The 26,830-nt window shown below is 42.5% G+C and overlaps 3 protein-coding genes across 3 annotated transcripts; all 3 read right to left on the reverse strand.

The window, feature by feature from the left end:
* Nucleotides 1-1,679: 1,679 nt before the first annotated feature.
* Nucleotides 1,680-2,223, reverse strand: LOC117441513 (rab11 family-interacting protein 2-like). The gene has a single exon (XM_034077596.2). It carries the CDS (start codon nucleotides 2,025-2,027, stop codon nucleotides 1,680-1,682), a length of 348 nt encoding a protein of 115 aa, XP_033933487.1. The 5' UTR covers nucleotides 2,028-2,223.
* A 1,221-nt stretch (nucleotides 2,224-3,444) lies between these two features.
* Nucleotides 3,445-11,185, reverse strand: LOC117441511 (glycerol-3-phosphate acyltransferase 4-like). Its single transcript, XM_034077593.2, has 13 exons — nucleotides 10,984-11,185; nucleotides 9,945-10,193; nucleotides 6,715-6,781; nucleotides 6,322-6,619; nucleotides 5,962-6,036; nucleotides 5,725-5,814; nucleotides 5,522-5,615; nucleotides 5,283-5,398; nucleotides 4,764-4,819; nucleotides 4,577-4,662; nucleotides 4,373-4,501; nucleotides 3,938-4,017; nucleotides 3,445-3,684 (listed from the first exon to the last, which is right to left on the reverse strand). Exons 2-13 carry the CDS (start codon nucleotides 10,110-10,112, stop codon nucleotides 3,507-3,509), a joined length of 1,437 nt encoding a protein of 478 aa, XP_033933484.1. The 5' UTR covers nucleotides 10,113-10,193; nucleotides 10,984-11,185; the 3' UTR covers nucleotides 3,445-3,506.
* Nucleotides 11,186-15,162: 3,977 nt separating this feature from the next.
* LOC117441512 (calcium-binding protein 1-like) lies at nucleotides 15,163-25,192 on the reverse strand. Its single transcript, XM_034077594.2, has 8 exons — nucleotides 24,887-25,192; nucleotides 22,166-22,333; nucleotides 21,320-21,350; nucleotides 21,074-21,217; nucleotides 20,798-20,907; nucleotides 20,353-20,427; nucleotides 20,187-20,259; nucleotides 15,163-19,215 (listed from the first exon to the last, which is right to left on the reverse strand). The coding sequence occupies exons 1-8, from the start codon at nucleotides 24,917-24,919 to the stop codon at nucleotides 19,190-19,192; spliced, it is 660 nt and encodes a 219-aa protein (XP_033933485.1). The 5' UTR covers nucleotides 24,920-25,192; the 3' UTR covers nucleotides 15,163-19,189.
* Nucleotides 25,193-26,830: the final 1,638 nt, after the last annotated feature.

The raw sequence follows: 26,830 nt of genomic DNA on the forward strand, positions 1-26,830 counted from the left end.
TTACATAAATTGCATTCATCTCTCTCGCTCCCACTTTGGCTGTGAGCTGCGGGCGCCTGATGAGCCAACACCCCCCACTTTCATCACTTACAGCGCCCATCGTACGGGGCAAATGAAAAGTGTAACCGGGATGAAAAGGGTGTTACCTTGACTTAATTATGAATGTTTTACATCAAGGCTGACAATTAGGATGAACACCAACAGTCAAAATGTTTTTTTCCCTCCCAGAGCTGCCAGCGCAGCGCCCCCCCCCAGATCTGCCGCCCTAGGCGACCGCTTATGTTGCCTATGCCAAAAAGCGGCCCTGTACACCATGCTAAATGTATGTCTGCATAAAGCTGAGTTATGATCGGTCATAATAACACAGAATTTGGTGATGATTAAATAGTTTACAGTGAGATTTACTCCCATACTTTTGGCCATACTCACGCAGCCCTACAAATGAATTGAGATTTCCAGACAAATGTTATTTTAGCAAGTGTGCAGAGCAGTGTTGCATTCCAGTTTATTTGTAGTACTTTCTATTTTGACTGACATTTGGTGGCATCAATGTGTGCATTTGATACAGATAATGGAGCAGTTGCTTTAGGGCCACAGTGTATATCCCTTAAGGTCAAATAATGAGATCCTCGACCTCCGCCCCCCTCTCGCACCGCCACACAGAGCCCCCCCACATATCAAATCCCAATTGAACCCCTGTGTGTAATACCTCAGTGGAAATACATACAAATATCTCAGAGAGAACTCACTTCCAAAGCGTCTTCTTAATACATGCACAAATTAAGTCAAATATATTCATATGGCAACCCTAATCTACAGTTTTTACAGATGCTGAATAATTAATTTGTTAGATTATAGAAACCTTGGTTTGTAATTATTAAAGGATTTCATAAGGATTATGGATTTTTGTCCTGCAAGAACACAAAACTGATGTATGACTGACAGAACCAGATTTCCCACATTTACATGCAGGAAAAAAAAAGTAACATATGCCCAAAAGAAGTCTTGTATTTATATGTAGTGGATTGGGAAACCCTATACAAAAACCTTTTTTCAATGGCTTTTTAATTAATGTTTGAAAAAAACTTCTACATGATTTATTTTGAAAACTTTTGGGCACACTATGGCAGAAGTGTTGTCACTCCACAACTGTCATGTGTGTAAGTGCTAGGTATGTTTGAATACATGTGGATCCATCAGGTGTCTGTTATTGTGTACGTGTAGTGTACAGTATACTGCATTTATGAAAGGATTTGCAAACTGTGGAAACACATTTCTTGAAAAGGACAACAAAAAACTATTTCCAACCACCAGGTTATTCCGCCAGGGGACAGGTCAATGACACCTCCTTAAAATGAGTTAATGATATTTGTTCATATAGGCTTAAAGGACTTTTGACAAGTTGATTGACAGAAAAGGTTTCTGCAACTGGTTCCAGTTTCTTTAATTTAGATTTCTGGTTTTTCTAAACTTTCAAATAAGGGCATTTTTGGTCTGTCTGACATCTTGGGAGGGGAACTTTGACAATTATTCTACATTAATCATAACACAACAACTAAAAAGTAAAACAATAGTTGGTTTCAGAACCAGGCTTTGTCAATCCAGGCATCAGTTCATTTATATGTCCATATTATACACCTATTAAATAATGACCCTGTAACTCCCTGCAGTGTGTGCACTCACTCGGTCTTGCTGCGGGTCTTGTCCTCGCTGAGCTCCAGCAGGTTGATGACCGCCTGTCCCAGCAGTTTGTCCGGCCCCACCAGGGCCCGGTGCAGGACGTGGACATGCAGCGTGCCGCGCTCCGGTCCTTCTCGGCCGGGCGGCGGAAGGTCGAAGGCCGCCTCCTCCTTCCACACCGGGGCCACGCTCTTCTCCACCACCGAGGTCTGGAACTTCTCCTTGCCCACTTGCATGATAGCGTACGCATCGTTGGTGCCGTTTTTCCCCTTTATCCGGAGGCCTCTGGATTGGAGGACCGTTACCTGGACGTTTGTGGGCCACCACTGCAGATCCGCCATAGACATGCTGAGAACTGGATCGCACAGAATTTAACTCCAAGACGCAGTGAAGTCTCTCATGTGTTCACTGTGAGACTGCACTGAAGCGACTGGAGGAAAAGTTTTTTCCCGGTGATTTTGAGGAAACAGCTGATAGGGCGTGGTTACACCGAGAGGGGTCCTTGGTGGAGACGAGACACTCCTCCAGATTAGCAGATTACATGCGAATCTGCGTGGCACATGCACTCCACAACAATGTTTTGCAACAGGCCACACATGATGTCTGTTGACAGCTGACAGAGAGCATCAGCTGTATTCAAATGACTGACTGATACGGGTGACAGTGTTTAATCTGCATACTTCATTGGATGGATTATTCTGGTCATCACATTTAAATACATGCTCGTGTATTCTTTAATCATTTACTGTCAGTTACATTGTTTTCTCCTGCTTTAACATCTTTATTATCCACTGTAAATCTAAAAACACGAGACCTGTGATCCAATTGTGGAGATAGGCCAGGATACCTGACACACCTGACAGTTGATAGGCTGTATTCAGTTTCACAAGCAGCTGCAGTTTGACTCTTAATCAGACTGCTGTGTCTGCGTGGATTTCAGATTCAGGACTGAATGCCTCGATACATGTGGAATGTGTTTGGTATTCCTTCTGTTTCAGTGGATGAATAGATAGACTGGCTTTTTAAGAGTTATTCCCCTGCATTTAACTCACCCTCATTCCCATGAGTTTGATTAGATGTGTTGGGGAATCTATGTATTCAAGACAGCTGTATCTTTATTTTTCATGCCACAATATGTGATACGGTTTATGTCCAACAACACTGACTCCTGCTGTTGTAAAGAGAGCAAATTAACACATTGCATCAATCTAAATCTTCAATCCTTCAGACTATTCTAACAACCCACACATTTGATATTTGGTTTACATGGTGTGTGTGTCAGGCCTGAACATGTTTGGTCTCACGTTCACCTCTCCCTTGTTTTCAAGATTAAGGGCAAAGACACTTATAGAGCCTTGAGCCAATTAGCAAGGTGACTCACGAATGTTGGCACGGCCCCTGTCTGGCAGTGATGTCATGACTAGTAGAAACTCAACATTTGTAGACTTTCTTTTAGATGAGAATGTGTTTTAATCAGATATACAACAAGCTCACATTGCAGTAAAATGAAGGTCACTATCGGACTTTGGTCTATGATCAATCCGTTTTAAAACAAAGACAAACTGACCTTTAAGCTTTTGCATGTCTTTCAAAGTTTGAGCTTAAGTGTAACTATTCTCCTAGCTTTAAATCATACAAACAATGTAAATAAATAGACATTTTACACATAAATATGAAAAAGAAAAATATTTTCCTTCAGGCTGGTAAAAATAACAGTCACAGTACTGACATATATTAATAGACATTTCTACTTCTTATAATTCACATCCACCATCACGTTATAAGATGTAAGACTCTTTATTTATAATGGCCTATATTCTGTGTCCTCATTGTTCTTTTGTTGGATCTTGATTTCTTTCATCCTCTTCTGGATTTTCATCCTCTAAATGTTGGTCGTCACCGAGGTCCCCCTCGTCCTGCTCACCTAGAAGAACTTTACTGTAAAGGTTCTGCTGCTCTTCTTTAAAAGCATCTTTCACTTTTGCTCGTTTCAGCCCTCCATCCCTGAAAAGACACGGGTAAGAAAGGAAAGGAGAATCACACACAGACTCAACAGTGTCATCAGTGTCTTCCATGTAATACTCAAACGTTTCTGTTAAAGCTAAAAACAATCCAACATACTGCTCATCTGTATTAACCAAGTAAAACAAGAATGGACATAAATGCAACGGTAACATGCAAAAAACTGCATTTATTTTGCTATTTTTGTATTTATTATTTTCACTACATTTGGATGGAACCTTAGTTATTGACTCACCAAATTAGATCCACTAATCCCCCTTGTGCAGCTATGGCAGCTTTCACTCTGTTTGCAAACTGCACCGCATCCTCCCCTTCCTACACAGGAAAACGCAAATCAACAGGCTAAAGAAAGGAGGGTAAAGCATTCCAGTCAACGGAATAAACAATAGATCATCGGAAAGATCTATCACTGAAGTTTAATCCTTCAAAGTCTTCATTGCCATCTGCACAATATCTAAAGCCTAGCTGTTGGCCCAGGCTCCTCCCACAATGCAATATCATTACAAAGAGACAAGCAACCTAAAATAAAGAAAGACAATGGTGCAAAGGACTTTATGGTGCATTCAGGAGCGTAAACTGTATACAGATGAAGTCAAGTGAGAGTTCAAAATGAAATGCAGTACATTGTTGATAAAGTCCTGTATATTGTTATCAGGACAAAGAGCTTCACCTCTCTGTTCATGGGCGGCAGGTACCACACGCTGCAGACAACGGCCCAGCTGCTCATCATCCTCAGCAGATAATACACCATGCCAAACTTACTGCTGTTCCAGAAAGCATCCCCAAACCGAGGATCATACTGCAAGATGAAAATAAAGTGATATAGAATGGCAAAACGTGTAGAAAGGAGGTAAAAGACCAAGACAGTTCCTACCTTTATAGCAACTGGATAGACCGTGCAGGCAATTTCAAAGCTGCCCTTTTTGAACATCATCACTGATGTGTTGTTGATGCAAGTACCTGCAGCAGACATACTGTAGCGTGAAGACTTTATTGACACAAAACAACACAATGCTATGGGCTTTACACGTATGTATATATATATATATATATCATCATACCCTCAGGGAAGATCAGGATAGGTTGTTTCGTTTTGTCGGCAACATGATCACTTAGCCTAAAATGGCAAAGCAGAAGATATCAATATGTTTTTAAAGACTCTCGCCATTAACCTCTAGGCTTAGTTAAATGAAATGCAATATTAACCACTGCTTTTATAGCAACCCAAATCAGTATAAATGTATACCCCATGATCCATTTCAAGTTCAAATATCACTTGAGTTGGAAATGTCTTAGACATCATAGACTCTATGCATTACATTAATGCACACAATATTTACAATTATTTTGTTTGTCATTACTGCACATATTTTATTATAATTCAATTTCTACGATTTCAATCATATTCAATGTAAATACTGCTATATTTTTGTAATGTTATTATAGTTTTCTGTTTTGAATTGTTGTTTTACTTTTATGTATGCACCACAACACAAGTCAAATTCCTCGCATGTGTTAACCTACCTGTTAATAAAGCCGTTTCTGATTGTGATTCTAACACTGAGAAGATGCACTGTTACCTCTTGGCCACTAGATGTCGGTCTTTGACTTCTGAGCGTTCAAACCAGATGTGAGGAGAGGACTTCACCATGGCTCGTTGGATCATTCCCATCAGCCCTCCATGCACCTGGCCGACCTGAGAGACCAGTTCAGCACAAGTTCATCTCAAAAACAACAGCTCTACTTATCTCTAATTGGTCATAATCATTTACTCCGAAAACACACACATTCACTCACAGAAACACACACACTTTTCTACCATAGAGTAGCAGCCGTCATTAGCCAAGATGATGACATCAATGGGTGTTGTGTGATTGGACACACAGATCCCTCCATTCTTCGGTTTGTTCTCTCTGAAATATGATGTGAAAACCTGTGAATATTACAGTTCGGATGATCATAATGTTCTAATTCCATCTCTGTCTGAACTGGTTTTGTTTCATAATACCGAACATACTGTACCTGTTGTGATAAGTGATGATTGCTGTGAGAGCTCTCACACAGATGCGGTGACACATCAGATGAATCTTCTCACTCAGGGAGAACCGTAACCTAAACACATGCAGCACAACAACAATTACTCTCCTTAGGGTGCACTCTTCAAGGTTATAATTTGGTTCCAATATGTATCTTGTAGCTTTAGTTTCTATCCTTGTTAAAGGGACCTTGAATTGTTACTGAGAATTGTGGGAAACTTACTCTCTATTTGGTAAAAAGCCCAGCAAAGTAGTCAGAACTACAAGGAGACCGATGCCAGTGACTGCCAGAGTAACCCTGCAGAAGAAAGCAGATCAGATTGTTATGTTAAACTTCACTGCAGTCAAATAAAGTATAATTATATTCCATATACATATATAATCTTTACCTGGTTAAATAAAGGATGAGATCAGAAATATGGCAACATACATTTACAGATAATTCAAAAACCTCAATAGAAGCCTCACATCTAAAAAGCAAAAGATACTGGGTACAGTCTTACATATATTGACTGAACTAGTTTTTGCACGATGAGATGTACTTTATTACTCCCTCGACCCCATCGCCTGGCTGTGATCTGACCTGAGAGGCAGCAGCACTCCGTAGCGGACGAGCACTCCGAGCCCCCAGATGACTGTGAGTCTCAGACTGATGTGACGGACGTTGTAGTTGCTGCGAGTCAACAAGTTCCAGCTATCCAGTTCCTGGGAAGAAAAGCGCTTGGTCACCTCGTCGTCCAGGATGCTCTCCACACCTCTCCGGCAGAAGAAGAAGATGTCGGCCATCTCAAACCGAGGCTCTGAGCGCGGACAGCTGGCAGAACCACGGAGCTCCTGGAGATCCTGCTGCAGGGACGTTGGTGGTTTTTTGGCTATGATTCCTCCAATGAGAACAAAAAGAAGACATGCATTTGACATAATAGTCACAGTGATAGAGCAGTTATGAGTGAGAAATATTCAAATAGAACTTGTTTACCATTACATGGTTTATAGAGTTGCTGGTTCTTCTCTTTTGCTCCCATCTCCATTCGTGAGGTTGCCCACTAATAAGAAAAACATATTTTTTATAACTGAAAATAACATCGTTACATTTGTTAAGATGACAGATTCAGAGAATATATTTTTCTGAGAAGCTTGCAGATGACTAAACAATACAGAGACATGATTGTGTTCCAGATTCCCACTTCGTCTGACATGGAAAATAGGTCACAATGTTGGCCTCTGTGACACATAAACCTGGGGAGAGCACATTCAAAGAATCATCTATGATGTGTTCTTGGAAGAAAAAAAAATGTGTTAAACATAAAAAACAAACGATTCACAATTATTACATACAAACACTCCTACACAATCAACTATTTACAGAGCTGCTGCATGAAGCAAAGATAATTATAAATGCTTAGAAGCCCGGTAAAAAAACACAACTGATATGGTGGTGTAGATAGAAACAGAAAGAAACAGAAAGCCAGATCTAAATAGCTCAAATAAAATAGTAAAACAAACAGCAATGTTGGTAAAATGGCAACTAGCTGCCTTCAACAGTTCTAATACAACTTTTGGGAAATTAGTAAAACAGTTAGCAGTCTCGTTGCAACCTCAGTTATTTCCCGAATTCTTGTGTAAAAGGGGAGTTCTTCCAACTCCCTCAGAAACTGAAGGACCCCAGGGGCGGGACTTGAGAGGAGAAATACCTTTTGTTCTCCGCAGCACATCACAAAAATCCTCCAGCAGTAGATACTAATCATCCCAGAGGTCTAATAATAATAATAATAATAATTTCTTACATTTATTAAAGCGCTTTTCCGGTGCTCAAAGCGCTTTACAGATACACATTACACACATATTTATACATGCAATGGTCACTGTGGACAATACCCACAGGAGCAAGTTCAGGTGAAGTGTCTTGCCCAAGGACACACCGGCTTTACAGACGCAGCAGCGGCGGGTTTCACCCCTTGATCTGATGATCATTGCACAGCGCACTGCGCCACACCGTCCATCTGCACGCCTCAAAGTCATCGAGGCGCTTTTACAAGTACACATTGATATTATCATGTACTGTGGACAATACCCACAGGAGCAAATCCGGTTGAAGTGTCTTGCCCAAGGAAACAACGGCCTGACGCAGTGGCGGCAGGAGCGGGTTTCGAACTGGAGTTCCCCAGCACTCCCCTTGATCTGATGATCAGATGCACAGACCACTGCGCCACCCGTCTAAGCTCCCTGCAGTCTCCACAGCACCCTCAGATAGTGGTCCCATGGCTAAAAGTGTGTTGCTCCCTGCCATGTGTCCTCAAATCCCTGAGGAAGAGTAGGCAGCATCATGGCCTCTACCTCTAATAGCCCCCCCCCCCGAGCTGGAGAACCAATAGATCCCATTAAGCAGGGGATGGATTTATTATTTGGGGAAATCAATGAGATTTACACTGTAGCAGTTTAGTGGCAGGATATTTGTTCCAACATGTTGTTAACCCTTAGATACACGAGTGACTGGACCCTACAGTCTTCCATACGTGGGTCAAAAAGGACCCGTATTAGAATAATATGTTTTTTTTTGTTTTTTTTTTAATTCTCTTTTTATTCAGCTTTTGACATGTTTACAGTCATAGATAATACAATATTCTCTGTAAGCCTTCTGTAGTGAACAGTAAAATCACAAATCAAACCTACATATTTGGGGATAATACAGATGCAGGCCTCACTGACCGTCAAACATGCTATAACATATAGAAAGAACATAAACACGAACAGGGTTATGGGGTGTACCTGCAACTTATTCAAACAAGGGGGGCATAGAAATAAAAAATACTAAAAACAAAAATATAAAAGTCCCTTCTAGACAAATGATGGTCGTATTGGTGTAACATATATTATCCATTTTTCCCATCTAGACAAAAAGATTCCCTGTTGCAGTCTCAAAGCAAGGGTTATCCTTTCCATCTTAAAAATATGGAAAAATATCATACACAATGTCAATCCACTCACTTTTCAGAGGAAAACATTTCTGGTGGGAAAGCACCCAAATATAACGATTCAAATTTAAATGGAATGTCTACCTGAAAAACTTTTTGTAAAACTCCATGAACCTGCTGCCAGAAAGGATTCAATGATGTGCAAGACCAGAATATATGAAAATGGTTTGCCATAAGGCATCCACACTGTCGCCAGCATGCAGAGGAATTAGTGTAATGTCTCTTCTGGGCTGGAGTAATGAGAAACCGTGTGAGGTTTTTCCAACAAAACTCTCGCCATGAGGTTGAACTTGACGTTTTCCATTGTATCTCACATAAGAATAATATGTTTTTATGCCATTTTTTTTTTTTTTACATTTTCAAAAAAAACGAAATTCCATAGAAAATGACCATTTTTGACCCACTTATGGAAGCTTGGGGTAGAAATACAAAAACTACAATTTCTTAAAAAGTATAAAATGTTAATTTTAAATGTGAATGGCATGATATCCAAAACATGTTTTTTGAGGAATAGCTGGAATATGAAATGATAAAAAAATGTAATTATAAAGATACTTCAAGTAAACCACCTCACCGGGTCCAAAAAGACCCACTTATGCATCTAAGGGTTAACTTAACACAAAAGGTAAGGCAATTTGTGTTTGGTAGATGATTTCGTTGTTGCAACAATGCTTTTTGGCAATGAACCTTATACCGTTGGAAAGCCTGTTTTCTTACCTTTCCAATGGTACCACATTTGTGAGGAACAAGCATTTGTGGGATGAGCAGCAGAGCTAAGTATGTGGGTTGTGCCCATGCAAAATGATCTGCCAATGCCAAACAGCAGCCACTCTCTGGTCTCATACGGCTGCCAGGAGCTTGCCCTTCACCTTCAGGCCCACTTGCACTGGAACCTCAACATGTGGAGGAACATTTTGTTGAGTCCAGAATGTGCCTACATCAGTTGGATTGTAGGGTCACAGTGTGGAGAAGACGCAGAGAACGCTTTTCTGATTGCTGCACCGATAGAGTAGTGGAGAGGATGGCCTGCCTGCCTGTTCCTCACAAATGTGTTACTATTGGATAAGAAAACAGGCTTTTCAACGATATTAGATTTATTGCCAAAAAGCATTGTTACAACATAGAAATCATCTACCAAACACAAATTGCCCTGGTCCAAAACCATATCAATACAAATGACTTTGATTATGTATCGTTCTAAAAACATGGTGCATTACACAGAGACCAAACTCACCTCAAAGATCTTGAGAAGGGTCCTCATGTACAGTCTGCGGATACCAAAAGATATTCCAAGGACGGCCGGCACCATTATGAAGACAATTAGAAGAGTCAACCAGACGGTGATGAAGATGCAGAGGCACCTGCACAGCAGGTTCTCAACAGGAATTGTGAACCAAGCCATGCTGCTCACAGACTCCTGGTTAGTTTGAAGAGACGCCGTCCGAAGCCCACGGTGGAACGAACATTAGGAGAAAGTCATTGTCTGCGTCAGATAAAGACAGATCAAATGATCAAGGTTAGTCATAAAAAAAGGACAATGTTTAGAATCCATTTCAGGTGACTTGTGCTAAATTGTGATTGACTTATATTTTGAACAATATCATTTTTTGCTGTTACCAATAATGGGTATGATACCCATGTGACACCCTCATATATTATTAGATGCCAGACAAAATACTTTTTTAATCCAGCATCAGGGTCTACAGTTTTCGCCCTCCTTTTCTTTGCGTTTATCTTATTTATTTGGGGTCCTTTGTCGGAGAGTGTGGTTATTTTTTAATTAAAAAAAATAGATAAAAAGGTTTAAAGAAAACTAAATTAATATTGTCACTAGCTATGAATTGAATGATACAAAAATAAATGTAAGAATACATTTGAAGGTACATTACCAGTTAAACCTCAGAGCAGAGGGATGCAATTAACACTGAAAGGTTGCATAATAAAAGCTAGTTACTCTAAATAAATAACCTACTTTGATACAGTTAAACTATATATCATTAACGTTATGGTACAACAAGCAGGGATATCTAGCTACAATAATGTCACACATTATCACCGCATTACCGTATGTATTACCAACATAATAAGAATGAACAGCTACTGTTTTCTATGCATATGGTTTCACCACTAGTGTAGCCTACTAGCTAATGTTAAGTTACTCTGTCGCAGTATGCAATATTTATCAGCAAGTTTCCATTAGTTAGTTTCGCAACATGCTAGCATATAAGAAGGTAGCTGCTAGGTTAATAAAGCGTACTGTGACCAACGGCTACCTGGTAACGGCTTTTACCGTCCCCCGGTTCTAACGGTGGTGTTGTGGCGGCGGAGGAGTGGGGTGACAGTCGGTCAGCAGGTCCATCAGGTGTTTCTCCATCAGAACAGCCCCGGCTGTAAAATCGTTACATGTATCTGTGTGCAGCTGCTGGTTTTATTTACAGGTTTACCATAGCAACATGACAAAAGGTGACCAATGAGAGCCGCCGTCACTGTGGGCAGGAAGTGCACAGTAATCTGATTACAGAGCTTTCATGAAACGAATATAACCTGCTTATTGTCAATGTAATGCGCTCACACTGGACAGAAATACCAAGAAGAAAAAACATTATAATAATACATTACATTTTAGTGACGCCTTTATCCAAAGCAATACATTATTATCATCACATAGACTAGTATCTATGGAAGCCCATTTCCGCCACTTGAAAAAAATAAAATCCCCATGAAAAGTCATAATTATGAGATAAAAAAGTCGAAATAATGAGATAAAAAGTCATAATTATGAGATAAGAAAGTCGAAATAATGAGATAAAAAGTCATAATTATGAGATAAAAAGTCATAATAATGAGATAAGAAAGTCGAAATAATGAGATAAAAAGTTATAATTATGAGATAAAAAGTCATAATAATGAGATAAAAAGTCATAATTATGAAATAAAAAGTCATAATTATGAGATAAGAAGTGCGCATGCGCTGCAGTGGCGCTGTCTTCAAAGGTCCCTTCATCACCTTGCTGCTCTCCACCATGCAAACGGCATCTAGTAGAGATGTTAAGATTCACCGATTCGCATCGGCATAAACGTTCAAGATGCGAGTGCACCGGTTGAAAGAGTGCACATCGGCTACAGTTTGGGTTGAACCGGGTTGAACTCGCGATGCATCGATTGCGTCAACGCTCAGCAGAGACGATCTTTGATTTGGATATTTGCTTCGCCCGAGGCCGAGAGTCTCAGTTATCAACACACACGGAAGTTGAGGAGAAAGAGAAACACAGCGCACCGAAAAATACCTACAAATCAAACGTTTGGCAACACTTCGGATTGTTCAAGAAAGACGGTGTAATAATCCTTTATGCTATATAGTTGACCGCAGGTCATGGAGAGTAATAAGGTATCCGTAGACCTTTGTATGAGGTATCTTTATTACTCAACAGGTCTTCAGCCATGATACATAGATCCGTCCTAGATGCGGGCTTGCATACACACAGTATCACTCCGCAGCCGCACCCCATCAGTAACGTCCTGATGGTATATGTGCGCGGCACTATATACTACAGTCAACTTGAAAAATCGCTCGCAAATTGTAAACGATGCCGAGCCGCTTTAAAGTACACAAGTAGTACGAGGAACTTAGCGACGCACATAAAGAGGCGACATGGGGTCTGCGGCTGAAAAGAGAAACCTGAAAGTTAGACATATGAGTTAAATCACTCAGTGAGGTGATCTGTCAGAGAGAGTGGTGTTTAGTTTACAGCAGCCTGTGACGGTCAATAATAATTTAAATGTCTTCCTTACTGTAAGCAGTTATGAAATACCTGTTTGTGAAAGGTTATTTGTATTCTTTATTGTTCATATAGAACCCACTGCTTTCTGCTCACTGGTGAGTTAGCCTATGAGTGTTAAGCACATCAGGCTGGCAGCTGTATGGGCATTGCACTATGGTAGCTGTTATTTGCACATTGTTAATCATGAGCAATGCATCCTTACATTGTTTAACTGTGAGGTGTTATACAATTGTACTGTACTCTGGAGAGCTTTTAAAGTTAAAAAAATAAACGGCATGATGGGATGTGCAGTACCAAATATGTAAAGCACTTTTTTGTTAATGTATGATTTGCTGCATATAAGGAATAAAACAAAAATCCTCTGTCGTACCAAATTGAAGTATCATTATTTTTGCATTGTGTTGAATCGTATCGCACCGAATCGCATAATATTGAATCAAATCGTATCGAACTGTATCGCAACAGGGGTGAATCGTATCGTATCGTATCACCTGGTGTTTCAAATGTATCGTTAATGTATCGTATCGTGGCAACGTATCGAGATGCGCATCGCATCGGCCTCAGTGATGGAGATGCACATCCCTAGCATCTAGTCCTAAATAAGGTAACTATTACAGGTGACTTTTGTAAATGTTAGATGTTAAATATAGCCTATATTGCAGCTACACTACAACAATGCAGTTTATAGCTTTGACATTACCCGTTATGAATAGAATATATATGCCTATAGTTTTGTGGTAACGTTCACGGGTTAGAGTTAGAGCAACTCACAGCAGCAGTATGCCTACACTATTGTCATTAGTGGCGTGAACGTTACCACAAAACTATAGGACGGCTTCCCTGACCACCGGTGTCCACCAGGAGGTTCGAGGGTTACCGCCCCTTGAGGCACCTAGGACCTTGAGACCACAGCTCCCCGCCGCGGCTTCGGCAATAGAGGCTTTGAACACCGACCACTCTGGTTCTATGTCCCCAACCTTCACAGGAATGCCCGAAAAGCTCCGCCGGAGGTGTGAGTTGAAGGCCTCTTGGGGCCTCTTGGGCCTCCTCCAGACGTTCCCAGTTCACCCGAACTACACGTTTGGGCTTACCAGGTCTATCCAGAGGCTTCCCCCGCCACTCGACCCAACTCACCACCAGATGGTGATCAGTTGACAACTCCACCCCTCTCTTTACCCGAGTGTCCAAAACATACGGCCTCAGGTCCGATGATACGATAACGAAATCGATCATGGACCTTCTGCCTAGGGTGCTCTGGTACCACGTACACTTATGAGCATCCTTATGTTCGAACATGGTGTTTGTTATGGCCAATCCATGACTAGCACAGAAGTCCAGTAACAAACCACCACTCCGGTTCAGATCAGGGGGGCCGTTCCTCCCAATCACGCCCCTCCAAGTGTCTCCATCATTGCCCACATGTGCATTGAAGTCTCCCAGCAAGACTAAGGAGTCCCCTTCAGGAGCCCCATACAGGACTCTTTCCAGGGTCTCCAAGAAGGCCGAATACTCTGAACTGCTGTTGGGTGCATAAGCACACACAACAGTCAGAGTTTTCCCCCCCATAACCCGCAGGCGTAGGGAGGCGACCCTCTCGTCCACTGGGGTAAACTCCAACAACGAAGCACCTAACCGGGGACTTGTGAGTATCCCCACACCCGCCCGGCGCCTCACACCCTGAGCAACTCCGGAGAAGAATAGAGTCCAACCCCTATCCAGAAGTAAGGTTCCAGAGCCGACGCTGTGCGTAGAGGTGAGCCCAACCAGATCCAACTGGTACCGCTCCACCTCCCGCACAAGCTCCGGCTCCTTCCCCCCCAGAGAGGTGACGTTCCACGTCCCCAAAGCCAGCTTCTTCTGCCGCCCGGGTCTGGTCCGTCGAGACCCTCCGCTTTCACTGCCACCCTTCTGGCAGCGCACCCGACCCCATCGATGTTTCCCGTAGGTGGTGGGCCCGCGGGACGGAGAAGCGGAGGTGTTGCCCACGTTGCCTTTTCGGGCTGGGCCCGGCCGGGCTCCGTGGCAAGCCCGGCCACCAGACGCTCGCCGACGAGTCCTCCTTCTGGGCCTGGCTCCAGAAGGGGACCCCGGGCTTCCTCCGGGCCGGGTATCCTCACTTCTTGTTCTTGTTTCTTTCATGAGGTCTTTTTGAACCAATCTTAGTCTGGCCCCTTGCCTGAGACCAATTTGCCATGGGAGACCCTACCAGGAACACAAGGTTCCAGACAACACAGCCCCCAGGTTCATCAGGGCACACAAACCTCTCTACCACGGTAAGGTGCTGGTTCTTCAGAAAGGAAATTATTAATTTTGATAAACCATGAAAGTGTGATTAAGCTTTTTCATTTTGGCTTTTGCAACATCCAATCTCTTAAAAGGAATGTTTCTAATGTTGCTGATTTCAAGCCATATGCATACTGTGTTGGAATGAAACCCACATGGTCCAACACTTTATTCATTTAACTTGTCCAATATTGATTGTCCATAGAAATGAATGGATACTTGTCATCCAATCAACACTGAGAATGGTCTGTGGTTCAAACCTACCTTAGAAATGTTCACCAGAAAGATAGACACAAAATATAATATAATGACATGTATCTGTCTGGACCAGTCTATGGTCTGGACAGATACATGTCCTCACAATAATTTGTATTTAAGACAGAAAAGTTCCAATAAAAATCTTTATTTAATCTGCTACAAATGTCAGTTGTTTCTTGCATGCATAGTTTCACACACTTAAGACAAGTAAAACACAAAGTAAGATTTCCCTTTGGAAGAATGTCTCAACATTATAACATGCATAAGCCCCCCCATGTCCATTTATGAACAGTCAATCTAGAATGTAGCTGCCCCATCAACTTGGAAGGGCATTTCAAGTAGCCATTTTAAAACATATAATCTTGGATTGTACTTCTAAAACACAATGTACACACTTACACTGAATAAGACTCATGTTTTTCTTGTAAACTTTCTTTGGCTTTTTCCATATAGAAGCAAATGTGGCTTCTTCACAAGTATACGTAATCATGGCAGAAGGGTAACAAAAAAGAAAGATATTAGAGCTTATGATAGGGGCAGTTTAGTGGATGAGGTTGATTGTTCAATTCATCTTGAGGTATTAAAGTTAAATCAATTCAGGATTGTTTAGACTCACGAAACCCCAATAAAACAGGCAAAGTTCATAAAGCTCTCTGAAAAAATTAAAGCATAAACAGAATTTCTCTTTCAAGCAAAATTCTGAATAAATAATACATGTAATAAAAAAGGCATATCGCAGTAGTCAAGATTAGAAACTCACTGTAACTCAAGAGAATTTCCTTCGAAATTTTGTTGCAGTTGATGCACACTGAACATGACATTTATCACAGTAAGATAGGCATAATGTTATTAAAATCAGCAGAACTGCATAAGTGCTACATTGTACATAATATAAAACAAATATTGGCTTTCCTTAACCAGGGACAACATTATGCACAAAACACAAACACAAACACACATCTTTGATAGAATCACATCAAATATTTTCATATTGCCATTTTATGTTTGTGCTTTCGATGTCCTCTGCTTAAGCAACAAATGTGCTGTGTTAGTTCAGATGCTTACAGCTGTAGTTAAAGATGTATTTTTTTAAATGCTACATATATTACCAGGGAGGCGTGTGGTGCAGTGGGTTGTCTGTTGGTGTTCGGATCAGGGGGTCACAGGTTCAAACCCCACTGCAGTCAGCTTGTCGTTGTGTCCCTGGGCAAGACACTTCACCCCAAATTGCTCCTGTGGGTATTGCCCACAGTATTGAGCATGTAAGTTGCTTTGGATAAAAGCGTCTAACAAGTGACATGAAATGTAATGTAATTAACAGTGTTGTAAATTCCCCTGCCTCTTTTGGTCTGGTGGGAGGCGGGGCTTAGCCTCCACCTACCAGGCCACACCTGATCCCATTTAAGGCCTGTATTCAGCCCTGCTCAGTTTCTCCAGTGTCTGTAGCATCAAGTTGATCCCCATGTGCGCTCTTCACAAGCTGAATATCGATGCATTATTTGAGTAAGTTGTGTTTACGTTCATTGGTGATTAGGTTTATTGATAGCTTGTTTAGGCTTATCTGGCGAAAGCAATATTTGATTTGTTTGTTGCAGAGTATTGTAGCTCTTCCTGATATGAAGGCCTGTACGACGAAGCCGTATTTTTGCTTAGCGGGCTAATTTAAGGGAAAACTCTGGGTTTCCGGTCCTACGACGCTGGTTCTCTTTTTAGCGGGCTAGATCTCCATGGTAACTTAAGCTGAGCGGCTAACCTGGTACGGAGCAGGTTAGGTTGCAGGCTAAGAGATCAACTCAGTGAAAGCACTGCCTGCTGACCAATCAGAGCTCAGTGTGCGGAGTTTAAAGCGATCAAGTCATATTACAGGAAAAAGGAAATACAGTTTAAACTGCCATTGCAGGAAAGACGGCCGGCAAATATCACCGACTGTGTGAACGTGAACATGAATAGAATATCACCTCCATCTTCAGAGCAATCTGACTATTATAACATTAGCGTTAAGAAAGCTTACTTAAATATCTGCCACAACATAAGTAACCGGATCAGAGTAACATTAAGTACAGTCCGTCCCAGTGTGAGTGCAGACGTAGATGTGTCCCATTATCATTCATATCACTTCATAATGTATCATATATTTCCTTATCTGAGTCAGCTGAGCCGTATCTGGCCGTGCAACACTCAGTGTCACATACTGTATGCAGAAGTAACACTCGAGTCAAATGTAATTAAAGTCAGATCGTGTCTAACCCCTAGTTTCCACTGGGTCCGTCTGCGGCGTGTTACGGCTGCGCCACGGTTTTGGTCCGGCCTCCTCCGGCGTCATACCCTACCGGGCGCGTTTCAGAAGCATTACGGAAGCGGAGCGTCGTGCCTGCCGGCTCGCAGTTCTTGTTGATTTGGGCATATTTCCTGGACATTTGTACTTCTACAAGAAAGTAAGTAGGCTACGTAGTTAAATGGTTTATTTTTGTGTCTGTTTAAATCATGTTTATTGTTATTTCCTATTTTGTTGACATAATTAATAATAATTGTAATAGTCCAGTTAAAAACAACATGAATCAAAGATGGGTGGCTGTATTTTAGTGGTAAAAAAAATGCATTCATCATCATAATTATTCTATATAATTTACACACAGTGCCTGTAAACCGAAGGAGAACGCTGGCCTTTATTCTCCTACTGGAAAGACTACAGAGGAGGGATGGGGGGAGGAGAAGGAACCGGTTTTGGGGGGTGGGCCGGATGCTGTCACGTTCCACTTCCTGCCCGACATTACCTTACGGCTGCGTCGCGTCGGAAAATAGACTTCAATCCTATTTCGAGCGGAGCCCAGCGGCGAGACGCTTCTGGGACGCTTCTGAGCCGTAAAGCGGCGCGTCTGGTGGAATAGCACCCATTGACTAGAGTGGCCGCGATGCTTGCGGACGCCGCGGCGCAGCCGCAACGCGCCCACAACGCGCCCGCAACGCGCCCGCAACGTGCCCGCAACGCAGTGGAAACTAGGGGTTAGACGGGGCAGTGATATCATAAACCTGTTAATGTACGCATTCAAACACTTTTTCTTTTACCAGCTGTATTCACCTTGCAGGTGCAGCTCTGTGGCTTTGATCCTGGATCAAGTGTTTAAGTCATGGATGTTTAAAGTTTAACTTCTTCATATTTGTCTAATATTATAGTTGACTTTTCATTGAGGAAGTATGACGCGCTGCGTTGTCAGTACGCTTCTCTATGTTTGTGATTGGTCGAATGCTCCAAATACCACCCCTCTCATGTGAACGGGCACCTAACTAGATAGGACACGGCTGGCTTGAGCGATCCACTTGATAACCCGCGTCGTAGGACCGTTTAGCGAGAGCGCGTATGTTCTGGATTAGGCCAACCGGCTAACTCAAACATATCCAGGCTATGTTGAACCGGCTTCGTCGTACAGGCCTCAAGCTCTAGTGGTGAATATGACACAGATTGTGAAGATAATGTTCTACCCCAAACCCAGATATGGACACACAGTGCATGTCAACTGATGCTCCAAGTGCCTCCCATGTCTAGTCGGACCCCCGCTGGACTGATGCTTCAAGTGCCCCTCCAGTCCAGTCAGCCCCTCGCTCGACTGGAGCGTTGGGCACCTGGTACTGGGGGAGACCCACAAGGGGACGTGAGGGATACTCTTGGGGCACCTGGTACTGGGGGAGACCCACAAGGGGACGTGAGGGATACTCTTGGGGCACCTGGTACTGGGGAGGACCCACATGGGGATGTGGGGGAGGAGCTTGAGGCACCAGGAACTGGGGAAGATGTGGGGGAGGACACAGATTTTACAACAAACAGTGTTTGAGCATCCCGTCCAAACATCCAGTTGTACCCATTGAGTCAACATCAGCATTAAAGATGTTGGTATTTTTAAGGAGAATGTGTTTTTTAAATAAACTTTGTAAAAGTTACAAATGCAGCTGTTGGTTTTGATTATTTTCTAAGAAATGAACAGTGTTGCTTCTGGCTGTGGTAAACAGCCTGTGTGCTTCAGCATGGCAGTTTCAGGGCGGGGTTGATATGTTTTCGTTTCCATTGAAAGCTCAGTAGTTCAAGATCCGTTGGTGCTCTGTGCTGGTCTCTGTCCTCGTGCTCCCACACCAGAGTTCATGTCGATTCTCTGTCAGGACCTCATCGAGACATCATCCGCACAAACTCTGGGAATTCAAGGAAAGAGCTGATTTTTTTTTTTACCAAGCATTTGTTAATTCACCTCAATATAATATTTGATGCTGCACAACTACTCCTTTATACATATGATACACTTATTGTTAATGTAAGAGGCTGTCATTTTAGTGCCAAATCTCCATTATCACTTAACTTTAGTTGATCTCAACTCACAGTATCAACACATTGTATTGTTTTCAGTAAAAACAGACACAATAACCATTTATTTTCTAAAATGATTGATTGGTAACAAACACTCTAATCATAGATCCAAACAGAACTTCTCACCGTTTATATGACTTGGTTACTTCCTGCCATGCATCCAATCCCATAAATCCCATTCATAAGGAACATGTTGACCATGATCTACTGTGCATGTATCTCGGACTTTCAAAGATCAGTCTCTTTTTGTGGAGAGCAGTGGACTCACTGTCACAGCTAAGGAAAAACGGTTCTGCTTAGAACCTCACACCAATCATCAAATACGTTTACAGTAAATGTACACCACCTATATGCATACATTAGGAATACAATCTAATTTAGCTTGGACATTATTTCTGATGGGTTGTATAGAATTCAGGAAAACATATTAAATGATGTCGATGTAAGTATCGTTTTACAACTGAGAGTAGCAGTGGTTTCAAATACTTTCATCCCTGATGTGTTGGCATCTTTTCCTCTGTGGGTAATCTGTGAGGTGACATAATCCCTTGGTGTGGAGATAATCTGACAGACAGACCTACTGTAGTGCCTTCATCCCCTCACCTCACGATCAGCGTGGTGTCCAGATATCAGAACGCATGCTAGGATTTTACTTTGAAGTGTCTCTGAGTGTGATTTAAAGCGAGAGACAAAGTTATGATGTAAGCATGTTTGATTTCCAGGCTCTGCACGCTGTGAAATTCGTACACTGTGTATAAATAGCAAGGCATGGTGTGATGCACTGCATAGGATTCTTTACCTTCAAAGTCCACATGCCCATCTCCGTTGAGGTCGATGTCTCGTAGGATGTCCTCCAGGTCTCTGTGTCCGACCTGAAAGAGTCAAGTTGAGGGGAAGGTGTGAATAAACGGACAGGATCAGACGGACACCATGATTGATAAACAGAGAGGATAGACACTCTCTACCTGTTGGCCCAACAGTTTTTTCATCGCTTCTCTGAGTTCTGCTGTGCTGATCTGGCCGTCACCATTAGTGTCGAACTGAGAGAGAGAAAAAAAATGAAACAGTTATTACATTAAAATACTATATTGTGAAAATCTGTTTTTTGTTTTCCATTTTATTGTCTGCGTGTTTATTACTGCATATTTCTAGGCTTATATTAAATGTTTTTTTCTAATGCAAAGGCTCTTTAATTATTTTTGAAATGTATACAATTAAATGCATTATGCTATTCCCCCTTTTCTTACATCTAATCCTTAGCTTTTTTCAACCACTATCATCATATCTGAATGAAACAAACCACTGGTAGAACATCCTTAGATTATTGCTACATGACATGATGTTTGGTAAGCTCTATATACGTATTGTTGTTATCACACTCAGTTTGCTTTTCCCGATGTCTTTCCTCACCTCCTTGAATGCATCTCTCAGCTCCTTCACCCCAATCATGTCTGCGGTTTCAGCCAGAAGTTTGGGCCCCATGAGTTCAACGAAGTCCTCAAAGTCAACATGTCCCCCCACTGTTGGACAGGTTACAAATAATAAAATGGGTTAACCTTTACGGTAATCTAAGAGACACGAGATGTATTATTTATTTGTACTTTACCTGATAATTAGTCATATTTTTCAGATGAACACATGTATAAACAGGCACATTAATGCACATATAAGCACAATTGTACTCACAATTCATGTTGATCTGCTGGCTCAGTTCAATAAGCTCCATCTCTGTTGGCATGTATCCCATAGTTCTCATGCAGTTCCCCAAGTCTTTACAGCCGATAAACCCATCTTTGTCTTTGTCAAACTCCTTAAAACCCTCACGCAACTCTGAGAGCGAGAGACATCAAGAGAGAATATGTGAAGATTATTTAAGAATATTGTACAAATTAGAGTTATATCTACTCATTCTTTATTTTGTACTGAATTTACCATCCATTTCTTCGGGCCTCAACTCTCGGTCCTGTGAAAGATCAGTGAAAGGTCAGGATTCAAACACTGCTGGGATCTTTCACATCATGCCAAAACGTAGCATTCCACAAACAATACAATAACAGCAGGCATGTGCCGCAGAGTGCCAAGAGTCTACATGTTTCCTTCCAGTCAGAGGGGAAGAGCTTTTCTGTGAGATCACCTGCTGCAGAAAACAAGCACTCCTGGCACTCTGTTACACCCTGTGGAAAAATAACACATTAGGGTTTTGGGAAAGTAAAAATATCAGGAAAAGGATGAAATGCAGAGACATTGGAGGGACGCAAAGCTCACAACAGATGCTCCATTTCCCCGTCCATTAAATCAACATGACTCAATCTCAACCCCTGCATCCGTTATCTGAGAGTGTGTCTTCAGAAGAGTCATTAAAACAGCGGTCGTCTACCCTGAGGACTCACTGTTGTCTTAAAAGAACAAGACTTTGTCCAAACAAATTAGATTGGTTAGATAATCCTGTTAGGAACATATCCGCCATTACCATAGCCCAGATTTAACAATTCTCCATCTTGCTACACATTTCCACCATTGTTTGAGTAATGCTTCCTCATGCATAACTAAACACACAGACACACATCCTTGCCTTCTTGATCTCAAAAGGACTAAATCATATTTCATCTTCTAAAATAACAGCCTGTCATTTCAACCACGTTTTCCGTACATGCTGTTAGTGTTGATGTTACAGTGAGAGGTGATTACGACACACTTTCATCACATGTTGTTGTTATTACTGTCATGTGTTCTTATCTCTTGCCATGCATGCACATGATATTGTCTGGACTTACGTACAGCCTGCCGGCTCTCAGCGAAGCCCTTGCGTAGAAAGATGCACGCAGGCCCCAGTACGGTGTGCATGCTGGCTCCGTTCTGGGCCAGCGCCAATAGCGGCTCAAGATAGGCCCCCCCAGATCCCCCCTCCTCACAGGACTGCACTGCCTTGTAGTTCTTCTTTTGGTCCTGGGGCAGCATTTGGGACGGGGGGAGGCCAGACATGGGAGCAGGAGCAAAGACAGGGGTAGAGACCGTGACTCAGATTATGGAAGTATGGAGTCAACAAGAAGGTGGGATGGTGGGGGGGGGGGGGGGGTGATGGGCATATGTCTGCCAGTCACAGAGAAGTGTGGAGTCAGGAAAGCACCGCAGTGAGAGGGGAGAGGGGGTCATTTGTCATGACATGAGCAACTGATGCCATCCATGGATCTGTGCTGCAGGTCACAAGGCTGCACAACAGAACACGCCACCGGGCCTCTGTCGCAGGAGTTATAAAACATCTCAATCCCCTAGTGGCAGACTAACAGAATCATTTAACAAAACAGGAACCCTAGCCCTCATCCCCCTCTAATGCCAATGGTGGAGTTTATTGCATGGCAAAAATAAAATTCCTCTGTCCCACTGTCAGCCTCACCCAACTGCCCTTTTATTTTCAGCTTCCCATTTTCTCGCCTTAAAATAATTATTCCGATTTATTACAAAGTGTTTACTTTTGACTATCCTGTCTATCAAAGATTATAGTTCGAAACAGCACCATCAAGAACAAAGTCCTAAAGGGTGATTAAAATACATTTTCCAGATTAACGTACTAGTATAATTATAAATACAAAAATATACATTTGTATGATTGTTCTGTCTTTCTTGAGGCAATGTCGCTGTACTGCGCAATCACAGACTATACTATAGTACTAACCGCAATGCTTCAAAATTAAGAAATTGTATTCAGTAATCCTCTAACATCTGATTAAAACAGCAGAGTAAACAGCTGAACACATTTAACTGACAGCCTGATTCCCTCTGATGACACAGTCTAAATGTATGGGTCGTTTTATTGATGGAGCAGAGCTTAAAAGGTATCAGGGATTTTCAATTGTTGACTTAAATCATTAAGAACCATGCTGGTAAGTTACTTCAATTTCAGTTTTCTGTGCCCAACAATTGTGTTGGCCAGAAGTTGAGGCTAAAGTTCAGTCGTTTCATTATAATCACCCATTAGCCAACTAACCAGGGGGCAAAAGTTCGTTCCCCAGCTGTCATCCCGACTACAGAGAGAGCTACAGGTTTATTAAAATGGGAAATCGCTACTCATGAGTGCACAGAAAAGCTTCTTCTAAATAAAGCCAAACAAGGTCCAACCTGACTGTTATCTAAATGGGAGCGAGCAGCTGCCTGATCTTCGGCTGAATGCAGAATACAAGAATATTAAACTGTTTTAATGCTCTGTGACTATTTACTCCAGTAGCATCCTTTCTTGGAAAACATTTTGATCATCTCGGTCAAGTCTTCAATTATTGCCATGTAAAATCCAAAGCATGGAGAAACATCCAGCTAAAGTGAGTGGAGGTGACTAACTGTCAGAGCGAATTACCAAGGGACCATTTTTCTGCCGCGTTAAACCTCACAGACACAGCACCCGTCTTCACATGCTTACAGTAAAGGTTATCACCTATATGCATATATAAGGAACACATCATTATGCATGCATACATACTGTACACTATTCTCTACAGATGACCTTCACCCTCTTAATGCCAGTTCATGCATTGCTTCAATCCCCACCACCACAATAACGGATGCCCACTGGGTCATCTGACCAAGTGATGCGTGGAGCGGGGCTGTCTGTGGGTATATCGTGCCAGAAAAATACTATGAAGCCACACGCTTGCACTTATATAACCAAAGGAAGAAGGGGAAAAAAGAACTTCTCGAGCACTCCAACCAATTCTGCACAGATGGCATCAACAGTTGCATGTCATATTGTGCTTCCTCAAGGATGTGCAGCTGTGGAAATGAAGGAACATCTATGTGTGGGATTGTCTGTCTGCTACTCTGAGTTCATCAAAGCATACGCTGATACGATGAGGACAGCCGATGTAAGAGATTGTTCCAAACCAAGGTTATCTTCTTGATCTTCTTGAGTGTTTTTCCTTTGTCGGTCCTCGACTGCGCACTTGTGTTGTCGTCCAAAAGCTAAAAGATCTGATCGTTTAGGAGCACACCTGTTTTGTAGCATCACATCCTGCAGGTGCAGCTCAACAGAGGAGAACGCTACAGCTGGCTGGCAAGGTAGCATCACCGCGGGATTTCACTGATGTCTGGTGACATGATCCAAATTCACCGACTTTTGTTCGCCCATCAGGTTGAGCACATCGGCACCTTGACAAAAGGCTTACATGTGTTTTTTAAGGGATTGTAAACATGCACTAATGAGCACGAGGGGATCTTAAAAGAGAGCATTTGATAGAGGTCATGTTACAGCTGCCCTACTCAATGCATAAAGTACATACTTAGTTTTCAACACTCAATAAAGACAATCATTTCCCGACTAAAACTACAGGTTCATCTTAAAACAACTCTTCCAATATTACCTCACACGCTAACTCAAGGTAACACAGAAGAAGGGAAACAGTTTGCAACAGCTTGTTAGTGAAGATCCAGTCAGAGCAGGTCCAGTCAGGTTGAGGGACACACCATGAGACAAACATGCACCAACACTCAGGGGATTCCAGAAGACCTTACCTTCTTTCTAAGCGACTTTACAGAGTTGCCCATTGCAAAGAAAAGAAAAAATCCTCCTTGTCTTAAGTGTTCTCTCTAACCGTGACTGTGTTACTGTATGTAAGTGTAGGCATGTGTGTGTGCATATGCTCCCGGGCATGCATGGGAATAGGAGAGATCGGAAAGGGAAAGGGGGCTCGGAGGGTCATTGACTAACATGAGAGGACATCTGGGAGAAGGCAGGGAGAGGAGCAGATATACCATAGGGAGGGAGAGGAGGGAGAGGACGGAGGAGTTGACGGGGAGGACCTAGAGGCGAAGACGCCGGGAGGTACGAAGGGAGGGACACTAAGACAAAGGAGGAAATATGTAAACAAGGACAAAGGACAAAGGACAGATCCAAACAACACAAAGACAAGAGAGGAAGCAGGCATGAGTTCAGAGCGAGATGCAAGCGCCAAGAGTAGAAAAGCAAGATTGCTCATTCATTCCATCCTCTCTAGCGTGTTGCCTCCCTCTCTCTCTCTCTCTCTGTATCTCCCTCTCTCTGTCTCTCTATCTGTGTCTCTCTCTCCCTCTCTCTCTCTGTATCTCCCTCTCTCTCTGTGTCTCTCTCTCTCTGTCCATATGTCTGTCTCTTGCTCTTCCCCCCCCCCCCACTCCTCTCTCCCCTATTCCACAGTTTAAAACCATCTATGTGAATCTGACAGAAGAAGCTCGTTCGGACAAGCATATTACCTTCCCCTGAGCGAGACGCTGGAGACACTAATCCAAACACACACACACACACACACACACACACACACACACACACACACACACACACACACACACACACACACACACACACACACACACACACACACACACACACACACACACACACACAAAATCACACTCCATTAAACACACATGGATGTGGGGCTGTTGAGCTAAAAATACAACATACACTCTCTCTTCACCCCCTACTCTCCCATATTTTTCACCACTCTTCCCCCAGCATTCACCCCCCCCCCACACACACACACACACACACACACACACACACACACACACACACACACACACACACACACACACACACACCACACACACACACACACACACACACACACACACACACACACACACACACACCACACACACACACAACACACACACACACACAGACACACATACACACATACACACACACACACACACACACACACACACACACACACACACACACACACACACACACACACACACACACACACACACACACACACACACACCACACACACACACACACGGAGAAGCATCACAATGTCATGTTAAGCTTGAAGGGCATGGATTCAGATCAAAGCCAAAATGTGCAATACATGACACATGGATTGTGAAGCACTAACGATGCAATTTACCAACACACACCGTCAGGCAGATAAGTGCTCTTTATCACACACACACACACACACACACACACACACACACACACACACACACACACACACACACACACACACACACACACACACACACACACACACACACACACACACACACACACACACACACACACACAGACACACATACACACATACACACACACACACACACCACACACACACACACCACACACACACACACACACACACACACACACAACACACACACACACACACACCACACACACACACACACACACACGTTATGTGTCATTTAAAGATACTTTTACAGTTTCATTTTATGTGACTTTATACTTTACTACATTTCAGAAAGCAATACTCTACTTTTTGCTTTACATCTCTTTTTACAGTTTACCTCCACACATCTGATGCATTTCTTATAAGAGTATAACAATTTTTTGAAAAAGAAGTTTGCATTTTACAATCGGATTCTCGGTGGAGTGCAAACGCCTCAAATCAAAGCATATTCCAAGAACCAGTGAAAAGGCAGCGCATGGCTTTCATGAAGGCTCCGTGC

This window comes from Pseudochaenichthys georgianus, unplaced genomic scaffold, assembly GCF_902827115.2.
Source record: "Pseudochaenichthys georgianus unplaced genomic scaffold, fPseGeo1.2 scaffold_1757_arrow_ctg1, whole genome shotgun sequence".
Taxonomy (NCBI): domain Eukaryota; kingdom Metazoa; phylum Chordata; class Actinopteri; order Perciformes; family Channichthyidae; genus Pseudochaenichthys; species Pseudochaenichthys georgianus.